This window comes from Diadema antillarum, unplaced genomic scaffold, assembly GCF_040938485.1.
Source record: "Diadema antillarum isolate AM-2024a unplaced genomic scaffold, OU_Dant_1.0 scf00000187, whole genome shotgun sequence".
NCBI lineage: Eukaryota > Metazoa > Echinodermata > Echinoidea > Diadematoida > Diadematidae > Diadema > Diadema antillarum.
In genome coordinates, this window is record NW_027271076.1 from 1,340,537 (window position 1) to 1,367,030 (window position 26,494).

A 26,494-nucleotide genomic window follows, 5' to 3' on the forward strand; every position below is an offset into this window, starting at 1 on the left:
TTAAAGCATACCGCACCTTAGCAATTGCATTCTTTTTTTTTTCTTTCTTTAATTCAACATTGTGAATTAGGAATATGCTTGAAAGGAGTGAGGAAATCAGTAATGTAATATTTTTCCAGAAATGATAGTCTCTATTTCTGGGGCACAAAATGCTAACTTATCCGAGTTCTGGTACTATAGGCCTACACACTTTGTTTAAATCTATCAGTAGGGTACAGACAAGGAGAATTACACAGGGCATTGAAATCTATTGTCAAGTTCTTACCAAAGCATTAACTCATATTTAAATGTATTTAGCTGGCACTAATAATGCAACAGCTTTTATTCTTTTCATTGAAAATACCAGAATGCAATGAAAGTGATACAACTTTTCATCAATCATTCTACATTTTCTCTGGCAACATTCGTTGTAGGTGTTGTTCTATAATGCTTTCTACCAACACTGATTTGTTTAAGTTTGAATCACTGACTGTAATAACTATCCAGATATTTTGTTCTTGTGGCTACAGAAAACCCACTTGTTTGTACACTGGTTAAACTTGATCAAATCCATGAGAAAATAGGCTCCCTATAATTCATTTTGTAGACGAATTGGGTTAAATATCGACCAAACATCTATTTACAACACTGAACAGTTGTCTTATTCTCTTGGCTCCCAGATTTGGGTTCAACTGTATTTTTTCCCATGAGTTTTCATTCAATAAGACATATGGGAAGAATGCAAGTGAGTTGTACATTTTGAACACTACGGTACAGAGATAATTATCACTTAACCTAGATGCATCAACTGTTTGACAACTACTTACTTAGACTGAGTTGATTCATGTTACGCTTTGTTCTTCATGGCATACTATCAGATCTCACACAGGAAATGGATAATACCCTTAATCCATGACACAACGCTCTTAATACATTGTACATGTATGTCTTGACTGCTACAGAGAAAATGAGACTGGGACAATATGATAAAAGTAATGGCTAAGGTGCCTAAACATATCATTTACTTAATGTTTTGTTTTGTTTTTGTTGTAGGATGGCATCTTGCACTAATGAAGCGCACAAATGATTAGTACATGGATAGTTTCTGTAATAAATTGTGTCTCAAGAGCACAGGGAACCGCACCATCTGCAGTCAGAGAAATCAAAAAACAAAGTTCGAGTCTCAGATTACCTTGTATTGTATGGGGAGATGAAGAAATGAGAAAAAATTATACGCCTTATGCCACTGTACTGATCTTTCCCTTTAAGCAAATCCAACTGTACATACATGTACTTCTAGATGTATCTATATGAGTGCCATTAGAGGGTACCAATTACTCTGCATTAAAAAAATGCAATTTCGAAAGATGCTCAAAACGGTATTCTTTTTCAAATTTTGTCAAAGACACTATGGTCAATTCACCCTCAAAAAGGGACGACAAAAATTACTTGCAATATGTTTCTATCTGACAACATACTTCAAGGAGCCTGTGTGCTTGTGTATCAATCATGTATGCTATCATCCATACATTACGCCTGGTCTCCAACTAATATTTGGAAACATTTTTGAGCTATGAGGCTTGAAGAACTACAACATCAGAGATGCATCTTGACTGAATGCTAAAGCGAGATCATGGAGAATGACATGGTGTAAATTCATTGAAACTGCCCATTCCACACAAATACTCAAAAAGATTTACGATCAATCTCGAGTGTCTTACAATGTCCCGCATTGTTCCTGTACGGCATTGATATCCAGCACATCGGATGTCTCACAAAGATGGACATGCGTCATCTTCTGCGAGTTCATCAGCGAGGAAATCTGACAAGGTAGACCAGTAGTGATTGGTCCATTATGTCCACAGAGGACTCAACAGTATTTGTTTGTCCAATCACAAGCAGCGTTACAAAGTGATGTTAGAAATCTGCTCACATACTCGCAAATGGTCACTAGTCTCCTGTGAGTACAGCTTCAAACCATAAGTCCTGTATAATATGGCAGAATCTGCTTCTGATCTTCCCACTAGTTCATCGTGAGAGCTGATCCACGATTGGTCCATTCCGACCATCCCTAGGCATCGGCATGGAAATGCTGTCCAATCAGGGAAAAGCTTGTTCAAGCGGCTCACTTGGCAACTGTGTTCTTCTCCGGCTCAAGTTTGATGCCAGGCACATTGAAGATGGAAGATCCTGATGTTGAGAAGAAAAGAAGACAGAAAAGAAAGATTGATTACGGGCATTCGTCCACGATGCAACAGATCACATCCCTGACAGCATCCATTTAAGAAATCCAAATCTGCTCTGAGTTTCTAGCAGAGCAGTCATAAAAAATTATGTGAAGAGTATTAAACATCGGTGGGGTGACAAGACCTTGTATCTGCAATTTTGGTGAATATGACTTTTTTGTATTAATGGTCAAATAATGGGTTAAGTGATGTCCTGTCCAAATCCCAACTGTCTAACTCCAAAAATGAAGCCACCACGGCATGTCAAAAGAAAGGCTATCCCATTTGCCACAGTGCTTTGGCAGCCATGTTTTTGGCTCTCCTGAACATTTGACATTTTGTAGATACGAGGTCTTGTCGCCCCAGCGACGTAAAAGTCCTTTCTCAATTGAAATTGCTTTGTGTTGAATATAATTTCTTCAAAACGTCTCCATGTCTTACACACACAAACAATATTGCCATTGCACATCACCATACAGTTGTATCTACAGGTCATCCCGTACTTCAACCTCCCCCACTCCTCCCCACCCCAATATCAAAAGAATAATTTCCCATCTCTCACTAAGTTAGCACATGTATTTTCCCAAACACAATAATTACAATAAATCAATATAATCCAAAATATATAGACATACATTTGACAGTGAAAAAAGAAAATGAGCAAGTTCATAATCTATATGAAACTAATTGTTCAAAAATTGTAGTGCATTTGAAAAAAAGGAATCTTAAGCAGGGGAGGACAATAAGGTATTGATTGCTCATACTTGTATAAAGGTCATGAAGTAAAATATTTCTGACTGCCTATTTCCGTCTAGCCATTCTCCACTCCTAATATGTTACTCTATCCTAACCCCCATCTCTCTCTCCCCCACCTACCAACCCCAAGCGATTCCCATCAGGATTAATCGTTCCCCCCCCCCCCCCCATGTTCCACTCACAGTCAGCTAGCTCAGAGACCTTCGCAAATGGACTATGATGATGTACTGATTAATGTGATTCTTTACTGATCATCTCCATCTCTCCACACCCCTATCTCTTCCTACCACCCCATCCCAAGTGATGCCCAGGAGCACCCCATTGCCCCCCCCCCCCAAAAAAAAAAAAAGTCAGCTAGCTCCCAGAACAAGGCCAAGGAGGCTATGATGTAGTAATTGCTCATGTCAAACATCAGTCAAGACAATTCTTAACTAACATCTACACCTCCCAATTCCCCATTACCTCCAAATCCGACAAAACTCAAGTACTGTCCCCTGAGGAGCATTCGATTGGGGGATGGGAGGAGGGGTGGTCCCACTTACCGTGAGGCAGTTCGAAAACCTTGGGAGGGAGGTCCATGAAGTACTGACTGCTCATGGCCTGCGTGGTGGATATCCTCCTCCGCGGCTCCAGCTGTAGCATGTCGGTGAGGAGGCTCTCTGCTCCCGGTATCAACATGATGCTGCAAGTAATGAAGGAGGAAGAGAAGAAGGAGATTTGAAGTCAAGGAGATGCAATGCAATTTTACAACCACATCGAGTATGATATACCCTTCACTTGAACTGAAAATAAATACAGGCAACTCCTGTTAACACGATGTCCTCGGGACAGGCTATTTTCTTTCATTATATCAAAATTTCATCGTAGCCAATCAATGCAGAATATAAAGTTATATCGATAACAAATTTTGGGAGCTGAATTGTTACTTAGTTGTAACGAGAATTTCACTATAAACCATGTTCGTTTTAATTGGAGTGCACTGTAATGATAGCACCTTGCAGTGGATTCAAAACCTATACACCTCTTGGGCCAAAGCCCAATCCAGAAACATTACAGTCAAGACATAGGTGGTTGTTTTAAATCATATTTGCTAAAAGAAGACAACCCAATAAATACTTAATGATAATCAATGCATAGATTTTATTCCTCAATGATTCTTACTTTAGTCATCCCATCCCTCTGTATGTATAGCTTTAACTCTTTAAAAATGAGATCATGCTTTTACGAACGTTTATTTACAAAATATACTTCACACATCTTGACCTCTCAATGACACAACACAAATTTTGAGACCCCCTTTATAAACACATTCCCTCTCTACTCATCCCCTTACCATGAAATAAAAAAATATTCATTTTTTTTTTCCACAGAGGACAAGGAAAATACACTGCCCTCACACTTAAGAAATAGGAGACTTCTTTTGAGTTGCATCTTGGATTTGCATGATAGTTTTGCAAACAAGCATATCTTTGGGGTTTTCAAAATTTGTACCATTACTGGAGAACTGTTGGGGGAATAATAGACCACTCACTTGGGTAGAACCTCACAGAACTGCTTTGGCTTTCGGATTTTGGCGGTGGCTGTCTTGTAGTTTGGTAGTCTTGAGACCCCAGGCCATGTGCTCTCAGTTGGTGTTCCAAGGATCTGCGGGGAGGGGGGGGGGGGGGGAAGAGACAAAAAAGAAAATTGCTTGACATGTTGGGAGACTAGCTACCGCCATCATGGCATTTCTTTGAAGCGCTCAAGCCGCAATGTCACTCACTAATGTGACTCAACTCCAGAGCAACAGGTGCCATGTGAGGAAAAACCACCTGTTGCTTTCAGTGACGATGCTTGTATGTTGAACTGTGAAAAGCTCCTAAACAAGGATGTTAAAACAAAGTTGAACATGGAGTGTCTGGTGCCCTAAATTTGCCCTTTTTGTTCTCATATCAAAGCAGTGAGCAAAAAAAAAAATGGTATTGAAAAAGTCAAGGTTGCGTGTTCCGCTACTTGAACTGACTTTGAACTTTAACTCGTCATTCCAAAAAAAGTGTGAGCTGGTGATATTCTTGGTGCTTGCCTAGATCATTACAATTCCTAACCTAGCGGTTCAAAGATGTATCATACTGAAAGTTTTATGTGTATTCCGCTACTTGAACTGACTTTGAACTTAACTCGTCTCCAACAAAGTGTGAGCTGGTGATATTCTTGGTGCTTGCTGAGATCATTATGATTCCTAACCTAGCAGTTCAAGATGTATCATGCTGAAAGTTTTACGCCAAGATGTCTGCACTATATCTTAAATCTTATATCAAGCTGGGTGTGTTGATGCATAGATGCATTGGTAAATGCAACAAATACTTCCTCATCAGTGAGCATGTTCACGTGTTCAATGTTTACCTATCTTGTCTTCTTCATCTCACCTTAAAGATCTTCTCCAGCTGGTCTTGAGCATCTTTCAAACCCGGGAAGGCTGGTTGGCCCCACAGCATTTCAAGGAAGATGCAACCAACACCCCTGCAAACAGATGGAGAAAGAGAAATAAAAAAAAGTTAGGAAACAATCTGTTTTGTTTATAGTCTTGTCAAACATACACTCACGTATCCATGGGGACCTCAGAAAGTTAACTCGTATGGGGTAATCATATATCATAGATTATATCGCTTTGTAACAGAATTGGTTGTTGCATGAGACTTCAGACATATTCTGGAATTCTTTGATTCCAAAGTACCTTCCTTGTCTCATGGTCATTCCGCATTCTATCTTTTTCAAGGAAATGACAGTCTTCATGTAGGCCGGCTCATTACAGAAATGGAAAGGGAATAATTCTTGGAAGAGAAACAACATTCTAGAACAGAGTGCAACATGACTTTATTTGCCTGTTTTGTACCAATAATGGACATGGTGTGTAGAGTTATTATATAGTTCGAATTATGGTGAGGTGTTCATGAGTTCACGGCACACTTTTCAACTACAGTGGGGCAAAGTGCATTTTGTATTGAGAGGAGGAACTTGGTCATGTGACACAGTAGAATGTGCGTGGCTAGTGGTTAGGATCACCCATCACATCCCTGTTTTGTTTTCTTTGTGGGCTTCATGTTTCCTGGCACTTAATCTCCCACCACAACCACTGGTTCCTCAGCAGCTGCTCTTTCACGAAGTCATTGAAGGTAGAAAGTTTAATCATCAAAGACTCTTACAGGTATTATATTTTCCACATCATGGTTCATGTACATCAGTTTATCATAATCAATCATCCATTTATTCTTGAATTCATGTTTCATTTGAGTGTCTAATGAATTGGGAAAAAATGATATGCAATAATAATCTCAAGACCTCTGGTTTGAAGAGCACATACACACACACATCCCATTTGTGACAGAGATGTTTTGAAGCAAACAAGCCCATCATCTTTATAAGAAATGATGATTTGTTAAAGTGAGAAAAATTGACAAAAGAGAAAGAGAATGTGTGTGAATGTGTGTGTATTGGACACATTCCTAGGGTGTGGAATGTAAGGAAGCCTGAGACACTCTCAAATTTAGACATTTTATTTTGCAGGGTTTTCTCTCTCTCTCTAATCACCCAATATCCCAAGCTTCGACAAACAGGAACTCTTCGGATCCAAAAATAAGCTCCAGACTGCAAAGTCAATTTCACTTCCAATGCCCTGGGGAACATAACACATTCACTCCAACATCATTAAGACCTTTCTTGACTCTCTGTGAACCTTCATGACATCACATTTGAGGCGACATTGAGACCCAAAATATCAACCATTTTCTCCTGTGACTAGAAGATACCATCTCCTGATACAGCTAATTGAGAATTTCCAGGCTGGGAGTCACAACATCTTTTAGTTTGATCTCATGAACGATGGAGTGATGTCGCTGGAAATTACTAAAGAAGTGCTTTCTCTCATTTGTATTTCTCTTTTATATCTTTTTTTCTCAATGTATTGCTTGTTTGTGCCTGGTTCCTTAAAATAATTCAATTTCTTGTTTTGTGTTTTGATTGCCTTACAATTCACCCTTTTTGGTTTTGGACAGGATGGCTAAACAAGCGGTAGGATTTCCAAATAAGGACTCAAAATTGGCAACCTGTCAATGACTTTCCTGACTAGAAGTAAAGGGTGTGTGTGTGTGTGTGTGTGTGTGTGTGTGTGTGTGTGTGTTTATGATGTCTTCCCTTCCTTGGAAAATGACAAAAAGCCAATAATGCTCATTAAACATAAAATGGGAAACATATCATATGTAACTGCTGCAAATTGTGAAAAGATACAAATTGCTTGGTTTTCTTTTTATTGAAAGCATTATTATACTTTATAATCATGGTACAATGTATTTTATACTCATTGAATTTGTACTTTCAAGTCAATAACTACCTCAAAGAACATTAATAGTAATTGTATTGTTTCCCCAACAATCATTGGAAAATCATTTCTATGTATATATAAATATATAATAGAGAGATTGTATGTAAAAAAAGCCACCACAAATTTATCCTAAACTGCCATTGAGAAGTCAAGAGCACTCCTGGTATATGTCATGCAAAGTTTGCCTCATTTCACATGAGTCACTATGTGTTACTGTTAATGCTCTAAAGAGCAACTGTCAAAACTAGCGGGGGGGGGGGGGGATTTACTTTCAGGTGGCAAGTAACAAGTTAATCCACAGGAAGTTGCTACAACCTCTATCAATTACTCATTGTAATTGTTGTGCACAGGGACATCATTTTTTTTTTCCTCAGCTAATTTTCACTTCTCCTTCCAATCTGCTTTGTCGAGGTGTGATGTGATATGACGATAAAAAAGCGGGGTTTCCGTCATGAGAGGGTTCAGCTGACAAAAGTCTGTGCCAAGTGGGAAGGGCATATTACAACCTGTGACTGAGTGGTAAACTTTTGGCACAGCTGTGTGTTACTGGATCAATGCATTAATCTTGCCAAATCTTTCCCCCGAAGCACAATTCTGTTTCTAAAAAATGTGAATGCTAAGCATCACTCGTGAGCAATTGTCCCCCATATCATGTTTAAAAAACAAACGTGATTGATTTGATGAAATCTCGGTAGGCGAGATTCATCGGCAAATGCTGCAAGATACGTGCAGTTAATAAACAGCTGAGCTACGGTACATATGTACCACTGAATGTCATGATAGCATGTTTAATGACAATTTTAATTTTAGTGGAAAAATGAGCAAAGAAAATGGGACTCCATCGGGATTTTTAATTGTAATTTTAATGAAAATTTTGAAGAGTGAATGTCACAAGCTTAGTAGAAAATCAGTGCTGAAGAAATGACAAAACATGGAAATATTTCCTTTTTTTCTGTGCTATATGCAAATGCGCAGTTACATTCAACATTAAGTACATCCAGTTGCCTTGTACTGTATGTAAAATAAAACAGCTATCTTGATGAACAGCTGATTACACCACACCAGAAACTATTATCAGTATCATCATAATCATTGCCACTATCTGAACTGATTATACCATCAGGCGAATGAACCCTTGCATGGTTAGAATGTACCATAATTTAACATTTTGCTTTATTAACTCATTCCTGCAGGAATCTGATATCAAATTATTGAATTGATTTCTGGCTTTGGAAAACAAACCTGTATATCTCTCTTTTAAACTCTATCTAGGCTGTCATAGATTCTTCTACAACTAATGTAGAGGAGTTAAAAGGTGATTTTTTTGAAGGGAAATCTGTTTATCCCTTTGAAATCTGTATATCAAATATACCTTGAAAGTCTGATCTGACTAGCTACATCACAGGTGGTGTGGTACTGAACATCGCATACATCCTTTTGCTAATGAGAAAATCACACATTGATCGAGATATACAAATGAATAAAAAAGGAAGTTTATTCTAGTGTTTAGGAACATGTTTGAAATGCTTCAAAAGTCAACACCGCTTTTCCAGAAGCCGCAATTTCCTGACAGTGTATCAAAGTAATGAATATATTCAACTCTATCAAATAAATGACCAGCTATTGGTCATGCTCTTTCCATTTCCGACACTTCCCTACGTCCCCACTCCCCCTCCCCCCCCCAAAAAAAAAAAAAAAAAAATCAGATTTCCGGAATGCCAGTGACCACATGTTAAGACCATGTGGTTCATTTCCTTTTTGCATGCCAGATCACTACCCTCTCCCTCATTATTGGGGGGGGGGGGGGGAGGGATTAAAAGGGTATTAATTCTTTTTTCCAACAATTTACTATCAATGGTGTCACCTGAAGCTCAGTCCAGATACATCAGGCTTGTAAATTTCAATACACGCAATGTTTTTCTACTCCTTCCAAGACTAAATTAATACACTTTTTATGTACGACATTTTTACAACTTTTTATTTCTCAGTGGAAATCCTCCAGCTTTGCACAGCTATCTCATACCATCCATATATAGACTGAACATACAACAATGTACAATGTATAAGCCTTCCTCCACAAATCCATGGTTAATATTCTTGATCTTTCCTGGGGGACTTGGTGATTCTGAATCCACTCAGCAGTGTAGACAGTGTTAAAATATCATACGAAGATACTGTAGTGTCATTTATTTCCCAAAGGCTTGCCCTGCATAGCAAGTTCTTTATTTATCGACACTTTCCTTGTCTTGTAAAATGGGACGCATGCAGTACATATGTTATATTTCCCTTTGTGAACTACTTCTACATGATGTCAATGCCACTTTGATTTTGATGCAGGGTTAAAACCTACATTTGCAGAGACTGACAAAGTCTCTGCAAAACATTCCAATCATGTTGCCATGGTAACAGATACCATCTTTAAGACCAGGATGAGAGGCTTACCAGATATCCAGTTGCGTTGAGTAGTCGGTTGATCCCATGAGAACATCTGGTGGTCTGTACCATAGCGTCACCACCTCGTGAGAGTATGTCCTGCTGGGTATAGACTTGGCTCTCGCCAGACCTGTTGAGCACAGGGGGATGGAAGGGGGTTATATAAAGGAGAATGGAGTTGGGGGGGGGGGGGTGGAGGAGGGGTAAGAGGGGAGAGGGGTAGGAAGAGGAAGGATGTTGGCAGGTTAGGTGAGATGGAAGACAAAGAATGAATCAGTATTAATGATTACTCATTTGGACATGCTGTGATCAGCAAATCTAAAATACTCATTTCATACTACTGCATGCACATGACATCATACATGGCAAAGTCTCCAAAACATGATTTCAAATCCAGTCCTCCTTACAAACAAGTAAAGAAGATATTGATTGACACATAAATCCATGAAATTAAGTACATCTTTGAAAGTTGAATTGATTCTCATTTTTTTTTTTGATGATCATTCAATTGACCCTCTAAAGCATTAACCTTTAATCTGGAAATGTTCGCATTTCTTCCAACCTGGGCCTGCTCTTTAAAATGATCTTCTAGTGACGGATATCACACAATGTGCTAAATGATGGTTATACCGCTAAGGACGAGTCCCGAGTATACTCGGGTAAGTGTTTATGGGAAATGCATGTTGTAGCAAAATCAGCCGGTCCTCAACGGGTTAAAATCACCACACACTCAGCTCTGCACATCTCTCAAGTTTAACCCTTTTACAACCAAAGAGAGGAGCAACTTGAATAATTGCTGTGTAATTACATTACAGTGATTCTGGAAGTTTAAAAAAAAAATCATCAGGAAACTGACTCTCACCGAAATCTGCCAGCTTCAGTTCTCCGACCTCGCTGATGAGGAGGTTCTGGGGTTTGAGGTCTCGGTGGAGGATCTTCCGCCGGTGGCAGTAGGACAGCCCCCTCAGGAGTTGGAAGAGGAACAGCTTGACGTTGTTTGGGTTGAGACCACCGGGGTGTCTCTCCAGGTAGGTGCTGAGGTCTGTGTGCTGGGGGAAAAAAAAACGCACAAACAACAACATTAATATAATGAAGTGAGGAAAGAAGGAATATTAAAAAAGTTTTGTTGTGCCCTTCCATTGTGCTTTTAGAATGATAACAATATGTACATCGATCTTCAACTGTAAAATTTTATCCACGTGTTACATTTGAACTGCAAACATCTCTCCTCCTTCCTCTCTCTCTTGCATATCAAATTTGTCTTTGACGTCACAAAGTTATCAATAGTTTCTAATCAAGTCATCTTATCATATACAGTTACACCATCAATCCTAATGGATAACAGGCATGTCACACACAAATTATGTTACAGGAGAGTTGGACAAATTGCAAAAAAAAAAAAAAAACCCAAAAACATAGTACAATGTGACTAAGACAAGAAATCCAGTATCAGATATTATGTCAATATTCTTGCTTCACCGTATAAGGTCTCCATGCAACTGTCGGCAGACACGACATAAGGAACATATTTTTCTCTAAAATTGTGACAGAAGCTGGTCAAATATTCACGACAGATGAAACAGAAACTCTGAAAAGAGATTTACACTGTCTAGAAATGACTTCCAACAGTCACAATGCACAAATGACTCAGGTAACAACAGGATGAGCAAATTAAGTAAAAGAATGGATGATGGGGAAGAGTTTTATTTGTATTGATGGACATACAATAAAGAGGATACAATGAAATATAAGTTTGAGTGATGTCAACAAAACCAAAGAAAGTAAGATATCACAGCAAATCTTTCAGGGGTGACAATTAACGCAGGAGTTATTTCATCCGGTCCCGTCGTTTAACTTTCGGCGCAATGACGCTTATTGACGTCAGTGTTAGGGTCATCAATCAGACAATGAGAGAGATAGAGAGAGAGAGAGACAGACAGACAGACGGAATGGGGGGGGGGGGGGGGGTAGACAACCAGCAACATTCCCGGAGCAAACAGACCATTCATCAATCCCTGTGTCACTGCTACATTTATTGGTGCTAGCATTTCGCGGAGGAAACTTCCAATGTGCTGCACAAACTGTCCTACAGCAGACGGGATATTTTTGCTGTATGTGTATCAGCCTTTATCTGTCTGAAGGCATTAGTCATCTAGATACTCTTTAGAGAAAGATGCAGTCTTTGGAAGTGCCTCTTTTTTGTGCGTTTTTGTTTTTGTAATCAAAGTTTGTGTGGCATCAATTCTTAAAGTCAAAGCTTCCACCAGTTTATGTGCAATAGACTGAACATAAATCTGAGGGTTAATAATTTACTCTGCATGTTAAAGGCATTTTGTGATAATGCAACTGTAACATTACAACCATCTGTTTCTTCAGTACTGGAATACAACTCCCACAAAGTTTTAATTTTATACGTATACACTCCTGTTTCTAACCCACTTTGATTTTTATCCTCAGGTTCAGTCATGGAGACCAACATTAATCTAGAATGATGAACCATCTATTCATTTCTACCTGTTTGCGTATTCATTGCCAGTAAATCCATATTCTAGAACACATATGCAAAGTCAATCCCACCCCCACCCACACAATGGTATCAAAAAATTGTACATTACTACATTGTGTAGCAATACAAACAGTAAGTCTCTTGTAACTGGGTTTTGAAGACACTGGAGGAATGTGTTTCAGACGTTACGTATGAATACCATGGCAGCAGGTACACATAGCAACCATCAACAAGCAATTAGCCGGTAATTTGACACAGTAATTACCGAAGCGGGAAGGAAACATTTGTTTTGACAATTAGGGGGGTGGCGAGGTGTTAATCAAACCTCGTTTGCTAATCAAACTGTGGTTGGAAACACGGTTTCGATCAGGATGGAACATCTTTCTCCTAACATGTTATTCATTTCAAAAGGCTTCCTTCCACCCTGACCTGGGGTCGGGTGGGGCACAAGAGAATCTTAGCAGAAGATGGACATCACACAATGTGTCATATTTTAGAATACAGCAAACTCCTGTTATAACGAACAACGGTTATGACAAATCTTGTTACATAGAAGTAAAAATTCATGTCCCACAATTATCATCTGAATGTCTTTATATACTTTTACTGTTCGGCTATAACCAATGTCGATATAACGAAAGAAACCTGCCGGTCCTGAGGACTTTGTTATAACCAGAGTAACCTGTATGTACTCAACAAATAAACTCTAACCCTCTTCCATTCAGAATAAAACAACAACATGAGATTAAAGATCCATATCATTATGTCAGGGAATAGTGAAACTCCATGTGGCATGCTTTCTAAAGCAAGCATACGAGTCTTGGGATATCTGGTCCTTAATCTGATCTACGTCCTCACTGGGCGCTTGTGAAATTCAACCTTCCGTGAACTCAGATGGACGAGACATCACCGCAGGAAATGTGGGCGAATCCAATCAAACGTTACTCTCCAAAGAGATTGACTGCTGCAAGTGTAATTATTTGCTGCACTAATTGTGAACTATCAAAGCTATTAAGATATACAGATTACCCTTTATCTGTTGTGGAGGGCACCAGAGGAGGTACTTTGAGGACACTGACATTTTTCTGCATGTCCAGACCCGTTTCTACTTGTTTTGTTCCAATTAGATATTAATGGACTAAAATCCTTCTCCTCTTGCTATTTTCAGACTGAAGTTGATGCCATGACAATGCATCTATAAATAAATCTGGCACAGTTCCAATAAATAATTGTTATTTTCATTTCTTCATTGTTTTTCTTCACTCCTAACAGAAATGACCAGAATAGCAAGTGCTATAAACAAGTCTATTATTGCAAAATCTCATGCTTATTGCAAAAGACAGTTTTATCTGAGATTCAGCTATCTCAACAGTTTTTTGAACAATTAAAGGCTTTAATACCAGGCTCCTATAAACAATGTGTAGAGACAAACATGTAGTCTCTGCAAAAAAGATGGCTGAGGAAGGGGATATGCAACAATTGTATACGGTTGCCATGGAGACCTAGAGATGATTGGCTGAATTTGGAGACCTACCACGTATTCGAAGACGAAGGAGAGTGTCGTCTTGGTGTGGATGATGTCGTGGAGGCAGACGATGTTGGCGTGCTTCAGGTCCTTCAGGAGCGACGCCTCCCGGATGGCAGTGAAGGGTGTCCCCTCATCCTGCTGCAGCCGGATCTCCTTCAGTGCCACGACCTGTTGGTTGACACTGTGTGGAGGGAAGGAGGTTGTGTGCATGGGTGGCAGGTGGGGTTTTTTCAGGAGGGGAAGGGGTAAAGGAGGGGTAAGGGAGGGGAGTGGTTTAAGGATGGGGAGATGTCCAGAAAGGTGGGAGCAAGGAGAGAGGAAAAATGAACATGAAATTAATTTGTTGTTTAATGTTTGAATCGTAAACTTCTTTTAATGTGAAGCTAGAACTTCTGTAATCTTGATCACTGTTTCAGAATGACTTTTACCTGCCTAACACTTTGCACACAAATCTGCAAGTACACTTCCTAAGTACATGTTGGACAGTGCTGTTCAAGGTGGTTTGTTTGCTACTACTTATCAGACAAGTCATACTATGCAAATAAGAAATGATGCTCCTTCAGTTCTTACCTACTGACAGCTTTGTAGACTTTGGCATAGGATCCCTCGCCGAGCGGACAAATTTTCTTGTAGGTCTCGATCTTCCCGAAGGGTGAACAGGACTACAGCAAGGAAACAAGAAAAGATGATGGAAAAAACTGGTAAATATAGGAGACGGAGCAGACATGCAACATTCCTTGATTTTTTTTTTTTCATACGAACTATAAATATTATCACATACATGTAGATTATTACCATTTTTGTCATAACTATCATCATCATGTTCATCTTTCAATGATCACCTGTATCATTCCTATCAGCATCATTACCATCATCAATGTCATTAATTTATCATGATCATCACGGCCATCAAATCTGAATATTCATCTTCTCATAATCACCATCATCACTTTTATCATCATCATAATCACCACCATCATCTCTATTGGTATTGCCATGGTGATGGCTTTGATTTCTCATCATCATCATCATCATCATCATCATCATCATCATCATCATCATCATCATCATCATCATCGTCATCATTTCCACAACCCACAATCATCATATCAACTTCATCAGCATCACAACAGCTAACATAAATTTTCAACAGCCTTGAGAAACATAATAGTCATCTTCTTCTTTAGAAAAGTACTGTAGGTACTATGACCCATGAGACTTTGTATGAAGGACAAACCAGAAATCAAGAGGAAAACTATAAGATGCCAATGGAAGCGAGCCAAGGATGTGGGGGGAAAAAGGCTCTTAAAGTTGAAGTGCACGAAACCTGTTGATGACGTGCTTTTAGTTTCATATCCCACCTGGCAGTCACGCAGTCTAACTCTGAAAACAAACTCACACCTAGTCGAGTGGTTTAAACTCTCACTGTTCCTGTTGTTGAACAGTTTGCATGGATTGTGTGTTTCTACACGGAGGTTCATTTAGCCCGGCAGTTACGAGGGGGTGTAAAGGCTTTGCCCGTATGTGGGACATATATATTTATCTTGTGATCTAAGCGGATATTCCGTTGTCGAGGACGGGTATTGTTGTGCGCATTGCCACGCCGGGCCATTATGGGAAAATATTGAGATAACAAAAGATAGGCAGACAGAATGGAGACATAAAGACATTGGGCCAAATTTAAAAAAAGAAATGTCTAAGCAGAATCAAACATAGAGAGATATACTATAAATATATTTGTCTCTCAGTATGTGTTCTTGAGGGAAACAGAAAAGGAGAGAGAGGGGCAATATAATGGGTGCTAAGTATATATATCATATCATACATGATTTTGAAAATTTGTCACTGCATGACATGTATAGAATGAGGGAGCAAAGAAAAGTATGTGTTGAATAAAAGTGGCTGTGAAGAAAAAGATAATGTACTAATGATCAAAGATCAGAGTGTAAGGACTTCACTTGTTATGGACACTAGTCAAAGAGCTACACTGGGTTTCCGTAGAAGAAGTCCGCAGTTAGACGGGCGTTAATGACTGGACTGGACAGCTGTGTACTAATCCATCAGCTGAGGGGTATGAACTTTACATCAGGCCTGTTAACCCTTACAGCACCAATATCACACAAACACCTGGGACATGCTATGCATGGATATCCACTGGCAGGCAGTTGCAGGGTTAAATGACTAAAAACTCAGCTCGACCCTGGATTACCTGTCATGAACAACATCCCCCCCCCCCCCCCATCCCCGGGTGTCAATCCCATTGTTTATATGAATATCATATCTAGCAGAGGAAAACGCGCTACTGATTTGGAAAGCAGCCAAATGATTACCTCTGCTGACTCAAATTTGACTCAAATACAGAACCTGTGTCCACAGTATGTGCACGAAAATACATTGTTCTGTATTAAATCACTGAGAAATGCTATGTATGAGGTAGGGTCATCAATTTCTCCACATAATATTTTCAAAATATTCACATTTTTGTGAACTATCAATGTATCAATTAAAATATTTGACTGTACATGACCTGCAAATACAGATTAAAACATCTATGGTATGTATGTTTGTGACAAAGTCCAATACATACATAATAGCAATGAAAAAAGTAATGACCATAACACAAACTATGTCAATACATGTAGTCAATACTGCTGTCATTATTTGAATTTTACTCTGATACTAGCCATCAATATAGTTGAAATAAAAAGTGATCTTAAATTAACAAATAAATCGATGATAATATCATTAACAATCATAGCAATGATACGGATAGAATAATACCAACAACAGTAATAATGAATGTTACTCAGTCAGCCTGCTGTCTTATTTTTCTAATAACACCAGTGCATTGGTCTGGGAGAGACTATAGTTTTCACAATCCTATATATAGGTGTTTCAAATTCTCTACCTGGCTATAGATAGTGCAAAAGGGATGTGCATTCAGATCCACCTCCTATTTTCAGTTTCTCCTGAGACCCCAGGAGGGGAATTAATTGGCAGTCATGTGACAATGAGAACGTCGTTGCGAGGAACGTCCGCCACGCGCTCTGCCATGGGGATACCTCGCGCTTCAAGCCAACGGGCAGCTATTAAAGCCAGCGGGCTGGCATCTGTTCGTCGGAAAACACCAAGTTGTTGACTCTCTAAGTGTATTGCGGGGAAGGAAGACCTTCTGAAGAGGGAACTTCCTTGTGGTTAGCCGTGACATTGAGCCAGACATTTTGTGCATCACCGTGGGAAACATGAGCTCTGAGATGGCTGCCCATTATGTAAGGCACTTTCATCTCTATCAGACAAACGACCCTCAACGATAAAAACTGAGTAAAAAACACTCCCTGCTCTTCATTTCGCATTTCTCGATCATTTATTAAGTACGCGTATTTGCACAAACATCCTTTGGACATGGCACTGGGTGACCTTGTGAGATAACCATGGACCACTTTGCATTTTTGAAGATCGATATGGCAAAACAAAACAGAGCAACACAAAGCAAAATAACAACAAAAAAGAAACAACCTTTCTAGGTTTTTTCTAAGTGATGACCATTCAGAAGTTATCAGCAGAATGTTATTCAAGAGTCTGTATTCCTCTCCATCTTATTTAGATCTCTGGTTTAGATGGCATATCTTTAAAGTGTTGCATACTCTGGGTTTCACTGATTTCAATGGAACATGCAGTTTCTGTACAAGGAACAACAAATATCATTTGTAGTGGCCTGCCCTTATTCCTTTCTAATACTAACATGAAAATGTACCACACTGATGATCAAATATATGTTACATGCATGGAATTCATAGGGTGTGACCCTAACACCCAACTTCAAAATTCTCAAAAGTGGTATAATCCATTCCGAAATGCTCTCTGTTTTTTTTTTTTTTCAAACTTCTCAGCACATGCAAGATTTTGTTTCACTAAGAATCATACCAGCAGAACTGGATTACGGAAAGACGCAAAGAATTCCGGGAATCGTATGCTAGGCAGCGTTCACTTCCTGCATGTCGCATTGCAATACCAGATCACTTCCTGTTTGCCTATTTATCTATCCATCTATCTGTCTATCCCATATCCACATCTATGTCTGTAAATCTACGCCTCTCTACACAGATATCTTTCTCTTTTTAGACAACATGAAGCCGGATAAGACAACATGAAGCCGGATAAAATTATCACAAATCAGATACTTCTGTTCATAATCTTAACCAATATCTGTTGGATTTCCTGGTATATGTGATATGACCCATCCTCTCCGTGTACATGCAAATATCACAAATCCCAATACAGCGGAAATTATCCACATCCCACATGCCGAAAGAAATACTTCTGTGCTTTATAGTGCTATTGTTTCATTCCAGAAACTTCTAACACATTACAGCACAGTGCCCTTTTCCTCAAACAGGCAAACAAACATACTAGCAATACATGTAAACACATAGCAACATCCTGGTCATGTTTAAAGTCAAGAACTTTCAACTCTAACTTATCATCAGTGAAAGGGAATTCCGGCTCATGTGAGTCACCAACCAAGAATGATAAAAACCTAGTAAGGATCAAATGATAGCAGCTAATTATAGTGTAGCACGTCCAGTAATCACACGGAATATTAAGTCAATGTGTTTTGTGAATTAGACAAAACAAATAACATACCTCATCATGTTATAAATGCTTTTAAATTACCTGGCATGTTTTCTCATATGAAAACAAAACATACTATGTAACACATCATTTCAAGGCAAGATAGATTATGAATTATGAATTCATAATGGCCTTTGTTAAATTTGCTAGTTCAGTGAAAGCTTAAATCATGTAAATCAGAAAATGCACACACACACACACACACAATCAATTCATAGGCCATACTTTTGCGTAATGAACAGAAAGGAAGCCTTCCTCTGCCCTAGCTTGCTCTTCCCTCCCCCCCCCCCCAAAAAAAAAAACCCAACTACCATCCCAACCCTGAAGACTAACTTGCAAAATGTCAAAGTGGCGAGAAACAATAACAGAGATATTACACCCTCTGCCATTTATGTATACATATCTGAGCGGCAACATAAATTTCAAACAGACAGCCCTCGAGCACAGATATGCATGGCTCGTCACACAACCAGCTGTTTCCTATGCCTACTGTTTCACACTATGTAAGAAAGATCATGGTAACCCCTATATCATTTGTAGCTTTAAAGGGACTGTACAGTACTGGCTGAGATAGGGATTCATGTTTTGAACATTCCTAAGTGAGATAATAAAAAGCCTCTTATGAAATATGCAAGAGCATGTCATTTTTAAAAGGATTCAACATTTATTTGATGAAAATTGGTTTTCAAATGGCTGAGATATCCAAAAAAGTGCTAATAATAAAAGGCGACATGCCCCAACTTTATTAGTATCTCTTTGTTTCACTTTGTTTTTGGATATCCCAGCCATTTCAAAACCGATTTTCATCGAATAAACTTTTGATACCCCTTAGAACTGCATGCTCTTTGGCATCTCATAGAGTGGTTTCTGAATTGTGTGAGGATTTGTGAGCTCCTTTGTCTCATAGTATGTCATCTGTATCTTAGCTTTCTCTGCAATATCCATAGATATATAATTACTTGGTGTAAACTCACAGAAAATTGTATGAAATGTACGCCGTCCTTTAGTATTAAAGTAGGGTGTCACAAGAAGAGAAACAATAGACCTTTAGTAAGTAGGGCGTCACAAGAAGAAATCTCTAGATTCTACAGGATTGATTTTCCTGCTTTTTTGTTTTGTATTTTCTCATGACACTGACTGGTATAGAAAATACTCTGTTGCATTCAGATGCATTAAAAAAAGTCTTACTCTTTACCCAAGTTGAAAGGACAGGAGAAAATCCTTTGACTTCTTTGAACTTTGACTAACACAACAGAACTGATATGTTTAGATCCCTCTAGGGTTTAAAGGGAAGGTAAACCCAAAAAGCAATGTGGATTGAGTGAAAGCAGCAACATTAGTAGAACACATCAGTGAAAGTTTGAGGAAAATCGGACAATCGATGCAAAAGTTATGAATTTTTAAAGTTTTGGTGTTGGAACCGCTGGATGAGGAGACTACTAGAGGATATGACGTATGAGTGGACAACAATACAAAGAAAATATAAAGGAAATTCAACAAAAATTCACTTTTCTAGAATAATGAAAGAGCAATGGACCAACCTCTTTCAGAAAGCAGGGGGAATAATTGCTACCCTTAACATATGTCGATATCAAGTTGATGGACTTTGTAATTTTCATGAAAAATGGATTTTTGTAGAATTTTCTTTATATTTTCTTGGTATTGTTGTCCACTCATACGTCATAACCTCTAGTAGTCTCCTCGTCCAGTGGTTCCAACACCAAAACTTTAAAAATTCATAACTTTTGCATCGATTATCCGATTTTCTTCAAACTTTCACTGATGTGTTCTACTAATGTTACTGCTTTCACTCAATCCACATTGCTCTTAGGGTTTATCTTCCCTTTAATAAGCTTTTTCAACCTTGCCAATTTTCTTGACTCGTGCAACATTGACATAAGTGAGGTGACTGTATTGAAACATCTTTCTTTGTAAAGTCAAATAGATTGATTGCCTTTCTCTTCCTCCTTCAAACAAATTGTGTCACACCCTACAGATGATGAGACATAGATACCTACAGCTGATAAAGAAACAAATTTACAAAAACAATATTTTTCAAACAGGCATCTTGACAGCAAAATTGCCATACCGACTCCCATCTGGCTGCATGAAGCACAAAGATGAATGTGTCATCAAGACAGGACCACAATTATCAGTAAATCAGGCTTTCCTTGCATCGACCATCTGTTATGTAAACTAATCCGCCCATTATGGTGAATATCTGTTTTGTTCACAGACATTCTGATGTTATCTTGCTTGTTTGTTCTCAGGAATTATCTGTCCTATGGATAATCTCATGATTTCACATCCAAATTTGTGACAATCGTCTGTCATCACTCTCGCATTTTAATTTGTGAGCAAACACTTTAACCCCTTGAGGATGAGTTGACTTTACTAGAATATGTATTTCCAATAGACACCTGCCCAGGTATACTCTGGGCTTTAGTCTTCAATGGGTTAATCATCATCTTGGCCATTTGGAGTGATCACTCCCTGTGTGTAGCTATAGAGGACAATAAAAAAAGACAGACACAAAACAACTAGTCTCCCACTCATGAATGCAGACACAATGCTATGTACATCCACTTACAGAAATTTCTTTCCATTCACTGCTTTGGAAAGAGACTTCAAATCCAGCCATCATAAAAACAAAATGGAATAGACGCAAAAATCCATCAACCCGCAGAACATTCTTTCATTTCTTCTGTAACATGTCAAGCTGTAAAAGTGAATCCTGATTAGATTTTTTTCCCCCTCACAATTAAAAGAACATCATGCAGCTGCTATGGTAATGAAGAAAAACTATATTCATTCCCCCATATAGAAATACCAAGGGGCTTCGAAGCTCCTTGGAAATACTTATTAAACCTACAAAGAGGTATTTGAGGAATGGACACAGGATGAGGATGTTTAATTTCCTAGCGGGAGGGAACGTTTACTTTCAGATTTCCTTTACATCAATTTGAATGGTACTTGATAAAGGAGGGGGGGGGGGAAGAATTGGCACACTTCTGATGTTATGCTTAAGCAGACTACAATATCGGATTCCATGTTCAAGCGGAAAGTTCAGCGTAATTACCGACTTCATTAGCTCAAAGCTAGAATAGCTTTTGACAAATTAATTTCAACGCTGTCAAGATCCCCTGCATGGAGGTCTCCAGGCGGAAACGCCCCAAGCTACAGCCCCCTCCCCTCAATTTAGACAATTATGTCCGAGGGGTGCAGCCACATTCTGTCCAAATTTCCAGATGAAAAATATCTTTTGCATCTGAACCTACTTTGAATTTGGGAACGACAATGCTCTTTTTTCCCCGTGCAAGTACTTGTTGAGTTCAAGCAGATCTCTGATAAGTTTGCAGGATAGCAAATGATTTATATCACAGCAGTGCCCTTCTTTGAGCTTTAGACCTAATTTTGATATCATTTCAATAGAAAAGAGGAAAAAGATATGCAAAGGGGACAAACTGTCTGCACACTGCAAAGCCTGGGAATGTCATGGGAAGTTCACAGTCAAATCTGCATGGCATGGTGCGTCAGATAGGAAAAGGGATTTATTCTCCAAGAGCCCCTTAGTGGACTCAAATTAGGTCTCAGGAACTTTAAATTCAATTCCTAGAGGCACTCAAGTCTGCCAGGGGAGGGGAAAGATGACATAAGGGATTAAATCCCTCAAGTTTTTTTTAAATCCAGGGCATCACATTAGTCCTTATATAGTTTCCTCTCCAGAATCTGGAACACTTCCCCCCCCCCCCCCCAAAAAAAAAAGACTTCGGTAGGGCATATACATCAACTTTGAGTCATTGCAAATGTCATTTTCTTTATCTAAGTTTGCTTTATTCATTAAAGATTCTCGAACATAGTGCGAAATGCAATTTTAGCAGCAGATGCCAGAAGGGGCTATCTGTCCCGATTCTTTGACAATTTGTACAATTTTTGACAACTTATCTCTTTTTTCTGATGTATAAGATGGAAGTTGTATGTTCAGTGCATAGAGAATCTTGAATGCGGCACCACAGTGTTGACTACCATAAGTACATACAGAAATATCTGATCTAGATTGAGTTTGTTTTGTTTGTATTTTTCTTTTGCTTTCCACATCCACCTATTGTATGTTAAGTCACCCTAAGCTCTCCTTGAAATCAACACTGAAAGGGACCAAGCCCAGTAGATTGAGAATGTCTTGTTTTTAATGTAATTGATGTTTTCTCACCTATTCTATAATCGGTATGCACTTTCAGGACAAATTCATACCCCATAATCTACACTTAATAAAACATCACTAACAAAAATAAAAATAAAATAAAATATATCAATATACAAAATACATCAATAAGACATCGGTCATTCGACATAAAGTAACTCCTCCTTTGATGCAAAGAAACTAATAGAAATAAAAATATTTCTATGAATGAAATGAATATCACCACACATCCCACTTGAAATCCGTAAATGTACATTAAGGGGCTCTCATCCTTTTACGATCAGGTGACATAGATGTCAGTGTATTTTATAAATAGGCACATGTAATTGCGAGCATTACTTTCGATAAAGTGTATATATGACATCTCTGTACTCTAGGCTGAAGCGACAAGAGGGTGGTTTCTCTTTTTCTTTATTGTCCAGGATATCAATGAGGACTTTGAAAAGAAGTTTTACTTTCACAAACTTAACATAAAATTACAAACAATGATAAATGATGAGGTCTTGGGTGCACGTGAACTCTTCTCTAGTTTTTATTCCCAAATGACACTCCCTCAGTAAAGCCACCACGAGGCCATAAATACAGTTGTGATTCGGGAGCTCATTAAAGATTTTGGGAATGAGACCAAAGAGGCCCCACTATTACACATTCAGAGACATGAGGAAGTCTGACATGAGTAAAAATCCCCCACTGGACTCGTTGAGACCACTCGACAGTGGTTTCAAAAAGCTATTACTGCTCTCTTTCAGTCTTCCTACGTTGGGTTTTATTACGTCATGTGTGAATAACCTCATCAAGAAGTAAAAGAAAGAGAGGGACACTAAGGGAAGGAGATATCTACAGATGTTCAGATATGAAAGCAAGTTGAGCAATACAACATAGCAAGAACAGAATCAGATGTATGAATTGACGATATCAAAACAAAATGTGATATGCCTGACACATTGTAGGTGCACAGAATGCTTTCTCAACTTTAATATGCAAGGGGATTAAAAAAAAAATGATTATAGAAAGAGAGAAAGGGTAAGTGCTTGAGAGGTGTTCAGAGCACACAAAAAAAAAATGATGAAAGCAAAAGAGAGAAAGAAAAATAATACATGTTGTTCTCACAAATCTAATGCCAAGAACTGTGTGAATGACAACTGATCTAACAGCTCTTAGCAAATCTCAGATGAAGTGTAAATAATTTGGATACAAAAAGTACAACAGCATGGATCAGAGACGAAAATGGCCTCAACCTAGGACCTGCCAGCACTATTCCTCTACAAGATTTCTTCTTTCTTTAATTCTTTTGTTTTATTTGGGAAATAATTGTTGAAATATATACACAGACTTCAGAGCACCCAGTCTGATAACTGAGTTTATGGTTAGCTCTGAAAGTATGCCCTTTCATAACCTGATCTGATTTCTGTGGTAATGACTCCGATCTACTTTGATTGAACATCAAAGACAGAGCTATCGGTCTAGACGACTATACAAACTATCCATTCATGGGACAACAAGGTCTTACAACCATGAATTTCAATGCTTATCTGATTGTATGTCATGTGCAGCATAACTTTCCTACCTTGCAGTACTTCACTGAAGTTTTACTGTCGTGCTTGCATGTCCTGGCCACCTTGACGGGGGCAGGTCGGTAGATCCGCTCATGGCGCTTGGCGTATCCAGACCCCGTCTGGGGCATGGTAAGAATGGTGGACACTATGGCCGGCATGGTGGAAAAGTTTGACTAATCCTTGTTTCTCTCCTTGTAAGAAATTCAAGTGAAGCACAGAAATCACAGCAGTTGTAAATACAGCCTGCGTGATCTACTATAAAATCTGTCACACTTTTATCTCTTTCCTTGGCAAAGAGCTGGTAGGTTGGAACCAGTATGAGATGATGCCCTCGGACCCTCGTTGGAAGCGATAAGCAGCATCCAAACAGTAAACAGGAGCTCAGGCAACAGTGCGTCCTACCAACAGCTGAGGCAATCGGAGAGTGTCTGCTCCACTGTCTAAACCACTCTCTTTAATGGCTATGCACTGGCACATGTGACGAGTTCCCCGCCGGCAAAATACCCGCCGCTCCCCGCAAACTACCAACGACTTCCTCTCTCACTCAAACGCAAAAAGCTTGTTTGTGACTGGCTGGATTTGTCAGAGCCGTGTATGTGACGCATCGTTTGAATTCTCAGTGCCAGGATAGATAGTACCAGTCTGTATATATTAGCACAGAACACTGGAAAAAAAAGTCTGACTATAGCACATGGTCAGATTGTAAACTCCCTACCTACTGCATAGTCATGAAGAGAAGCTCTTGCTAACATTACAGTGTGCATTGACCAATTATGAATTAGTTAAGACATACTCTCTGTTTGACTTGGTTGTGCAATCAAACATGTGGCTACTGTATTCCCCCTCTCAATGAACTGTATTAGCCAATCATCATCCACCACAATGCATTCAGTTGTGCATGAATATTCATGAGTTGTTAGACAGGAAACCACTTGGTTACCCAGGCAGGAAGTGAAGCGTTTCATCAACGCAGCGTTACATCCACGTTGGCGACTATTTGATGCAGCTTGACTCAACGGGCTAAAACAGAGGTGTTGAAATCTTGAAACAAAGAACTATATTTAGCACCCAATTGGAATTAAACTACTCTCAAATGAAGGCAATACTGAACAAGTGACGTGATTGTATTGCTTCCACATGTCACAATACCAGATAAAAATTGAACAACTTTATTTATAGTACTTATATCATGCAGTATCATTTATATTACCTGAACTGCTTTAAAAAAAATCAATCAAGTAGAGGAGAAAAAAAGAATAATGAAAAACTTTTTACTTACAACTTACAGAACTGAGACACAGTGGATGTTAGGCAGTTCACCGAATCTGCAATCATCAATGCCCAAATTGAAATATATATGACCCTAATTTGGAAGCATGATGTCACAGTCATTACAACAGTAACATCAAATTGCACAGTACTACACAGCAACCTAAAATGCTGCTCTTGCCCAATAATGCGCAGCAACATCAAATTAGAGTAAGGTGATTTGCCACATCTTTCTTGGTCTCATGAGTGAACAGTAATTTCACGGGTAAATCTGGCTTTATATTCTCTCTGACGTTTTCCCTGCAGCAGACTGCGCAATGGATCATTAATAGCAATTTCTAAAAACAAATTGAAATAGATCTTCAATATACACATTCTAGCATGCTGCTGTCCACTTTTGGGCCACTGTATTTGGATATATCCCCCTCCTCCACCCATCCCCTCCCCCTCCCCCTTCACCCATCAGGTCTTCCAAATAATGGTAGGATTTTGCTGCAGAATCAACGGCATCAAAGATGATGTCTTTGATACATCACATGTCTTTGCATAAAAGAAAATCCATTTTCTTAATTTCAAAAGTGCTATCAAGTATAGTAGCCTTAAAAGAAAAAAAAAATAAAAGAGGGCTAGGGTGATATGTTTTGATGTAAATGTTACATCATGAGCATGAATATCACATTTTTCATAACTGTTGCATTATCTCAACTAAGAGCGCATTACCCATTTATCCATTGATACTGTCACATTTCTCAATAAGCCTCGGATGACCTCACTCTATGACAGCTCTACTTTATCAACAATTCAAACAGCAGTTATCATGGATGAATGACAAAACAGGAATATCTAATTTACAACCAGCTATATAGTTTGTAAATGAATTTGACAAGTCCACTTGTTTTCCTTTGTTCATATGGTGCCCCAGTCTAATATTCTAATGTATGTGACAAATCATTATTTTCAAGCTATTTAGCCAGGAAAAATAAAATGTTTCAATCTTTTGTAGCATAAGAATGATTTTTGTCATTCTTTTTTAAATATAAAATCAATGAAAA

The 26,494-nt window shown here is 38.8% G+C and overlaps 1 protein-coding gene across 1 annotated transcript; it reads right to left on the reverse strand.

The window, feature by feature from the left end:
- Positions 1-1,938: 1,938 nt before the first annotated feature.
- Positions 1,939-24,556, reverse strand: LOC139723368 (cyclin-dependent kinase 14-like). Its single transcript, XM_071634624.1, has 9 exons — positions 24,185-24,556; positions 14,355-14,446; positions 13,791-13,965; positions 10,613-10,799; positions 9,760-9,880; positions 5,366-5,459; positions 4,492-4,604; positions 3,503-3,642; positions 1,939-2,169 (listed from the first exon to the last, which is right to left on the reverse strand). The coding sequence occupies exons 1-9, from the start codon at positions 24,329-24,331 to the stop codon at positions 2,105-2,107; spliced, it is 1,134 nt and encodes a 377-aa protein (XP_071490725.1). The 5' UTR covers positions 24,332-24,556; the 3' UTR covers positions 1,939-2,104.
- Positions 24,557-26,494: the final 1,938 nt, after the last annotated feature.

What these genes read in the sequence shown, in the direction of transcription:
- LOC139723368 (XM_071634624.1), bottom strand. Translation starts at nt 24,331, where the DNA reads ATGCCGGCCATAGTGTCCACCATTCTTACCATGCCCCAGACGGGGTCT. An exon ending in CTTCAGTGAAGTACTGCAAG is followed by an intron (nt 14,447 to 24,184) that starts GTAGGAAAGTTA and finishes TCCTTGCTGTAG; the next exon opens with TCCTGTTCACCCTTCGGGAA. An exon ending in GTCTACAAAGCTGTCAGTAG is followed by an intron (nt 13,966 to 14,354) that starts GTAAGAACTGAA and finishes CCCTCCACACAG; the next exon opens with TGTCAACCAACAGGTCGTGG.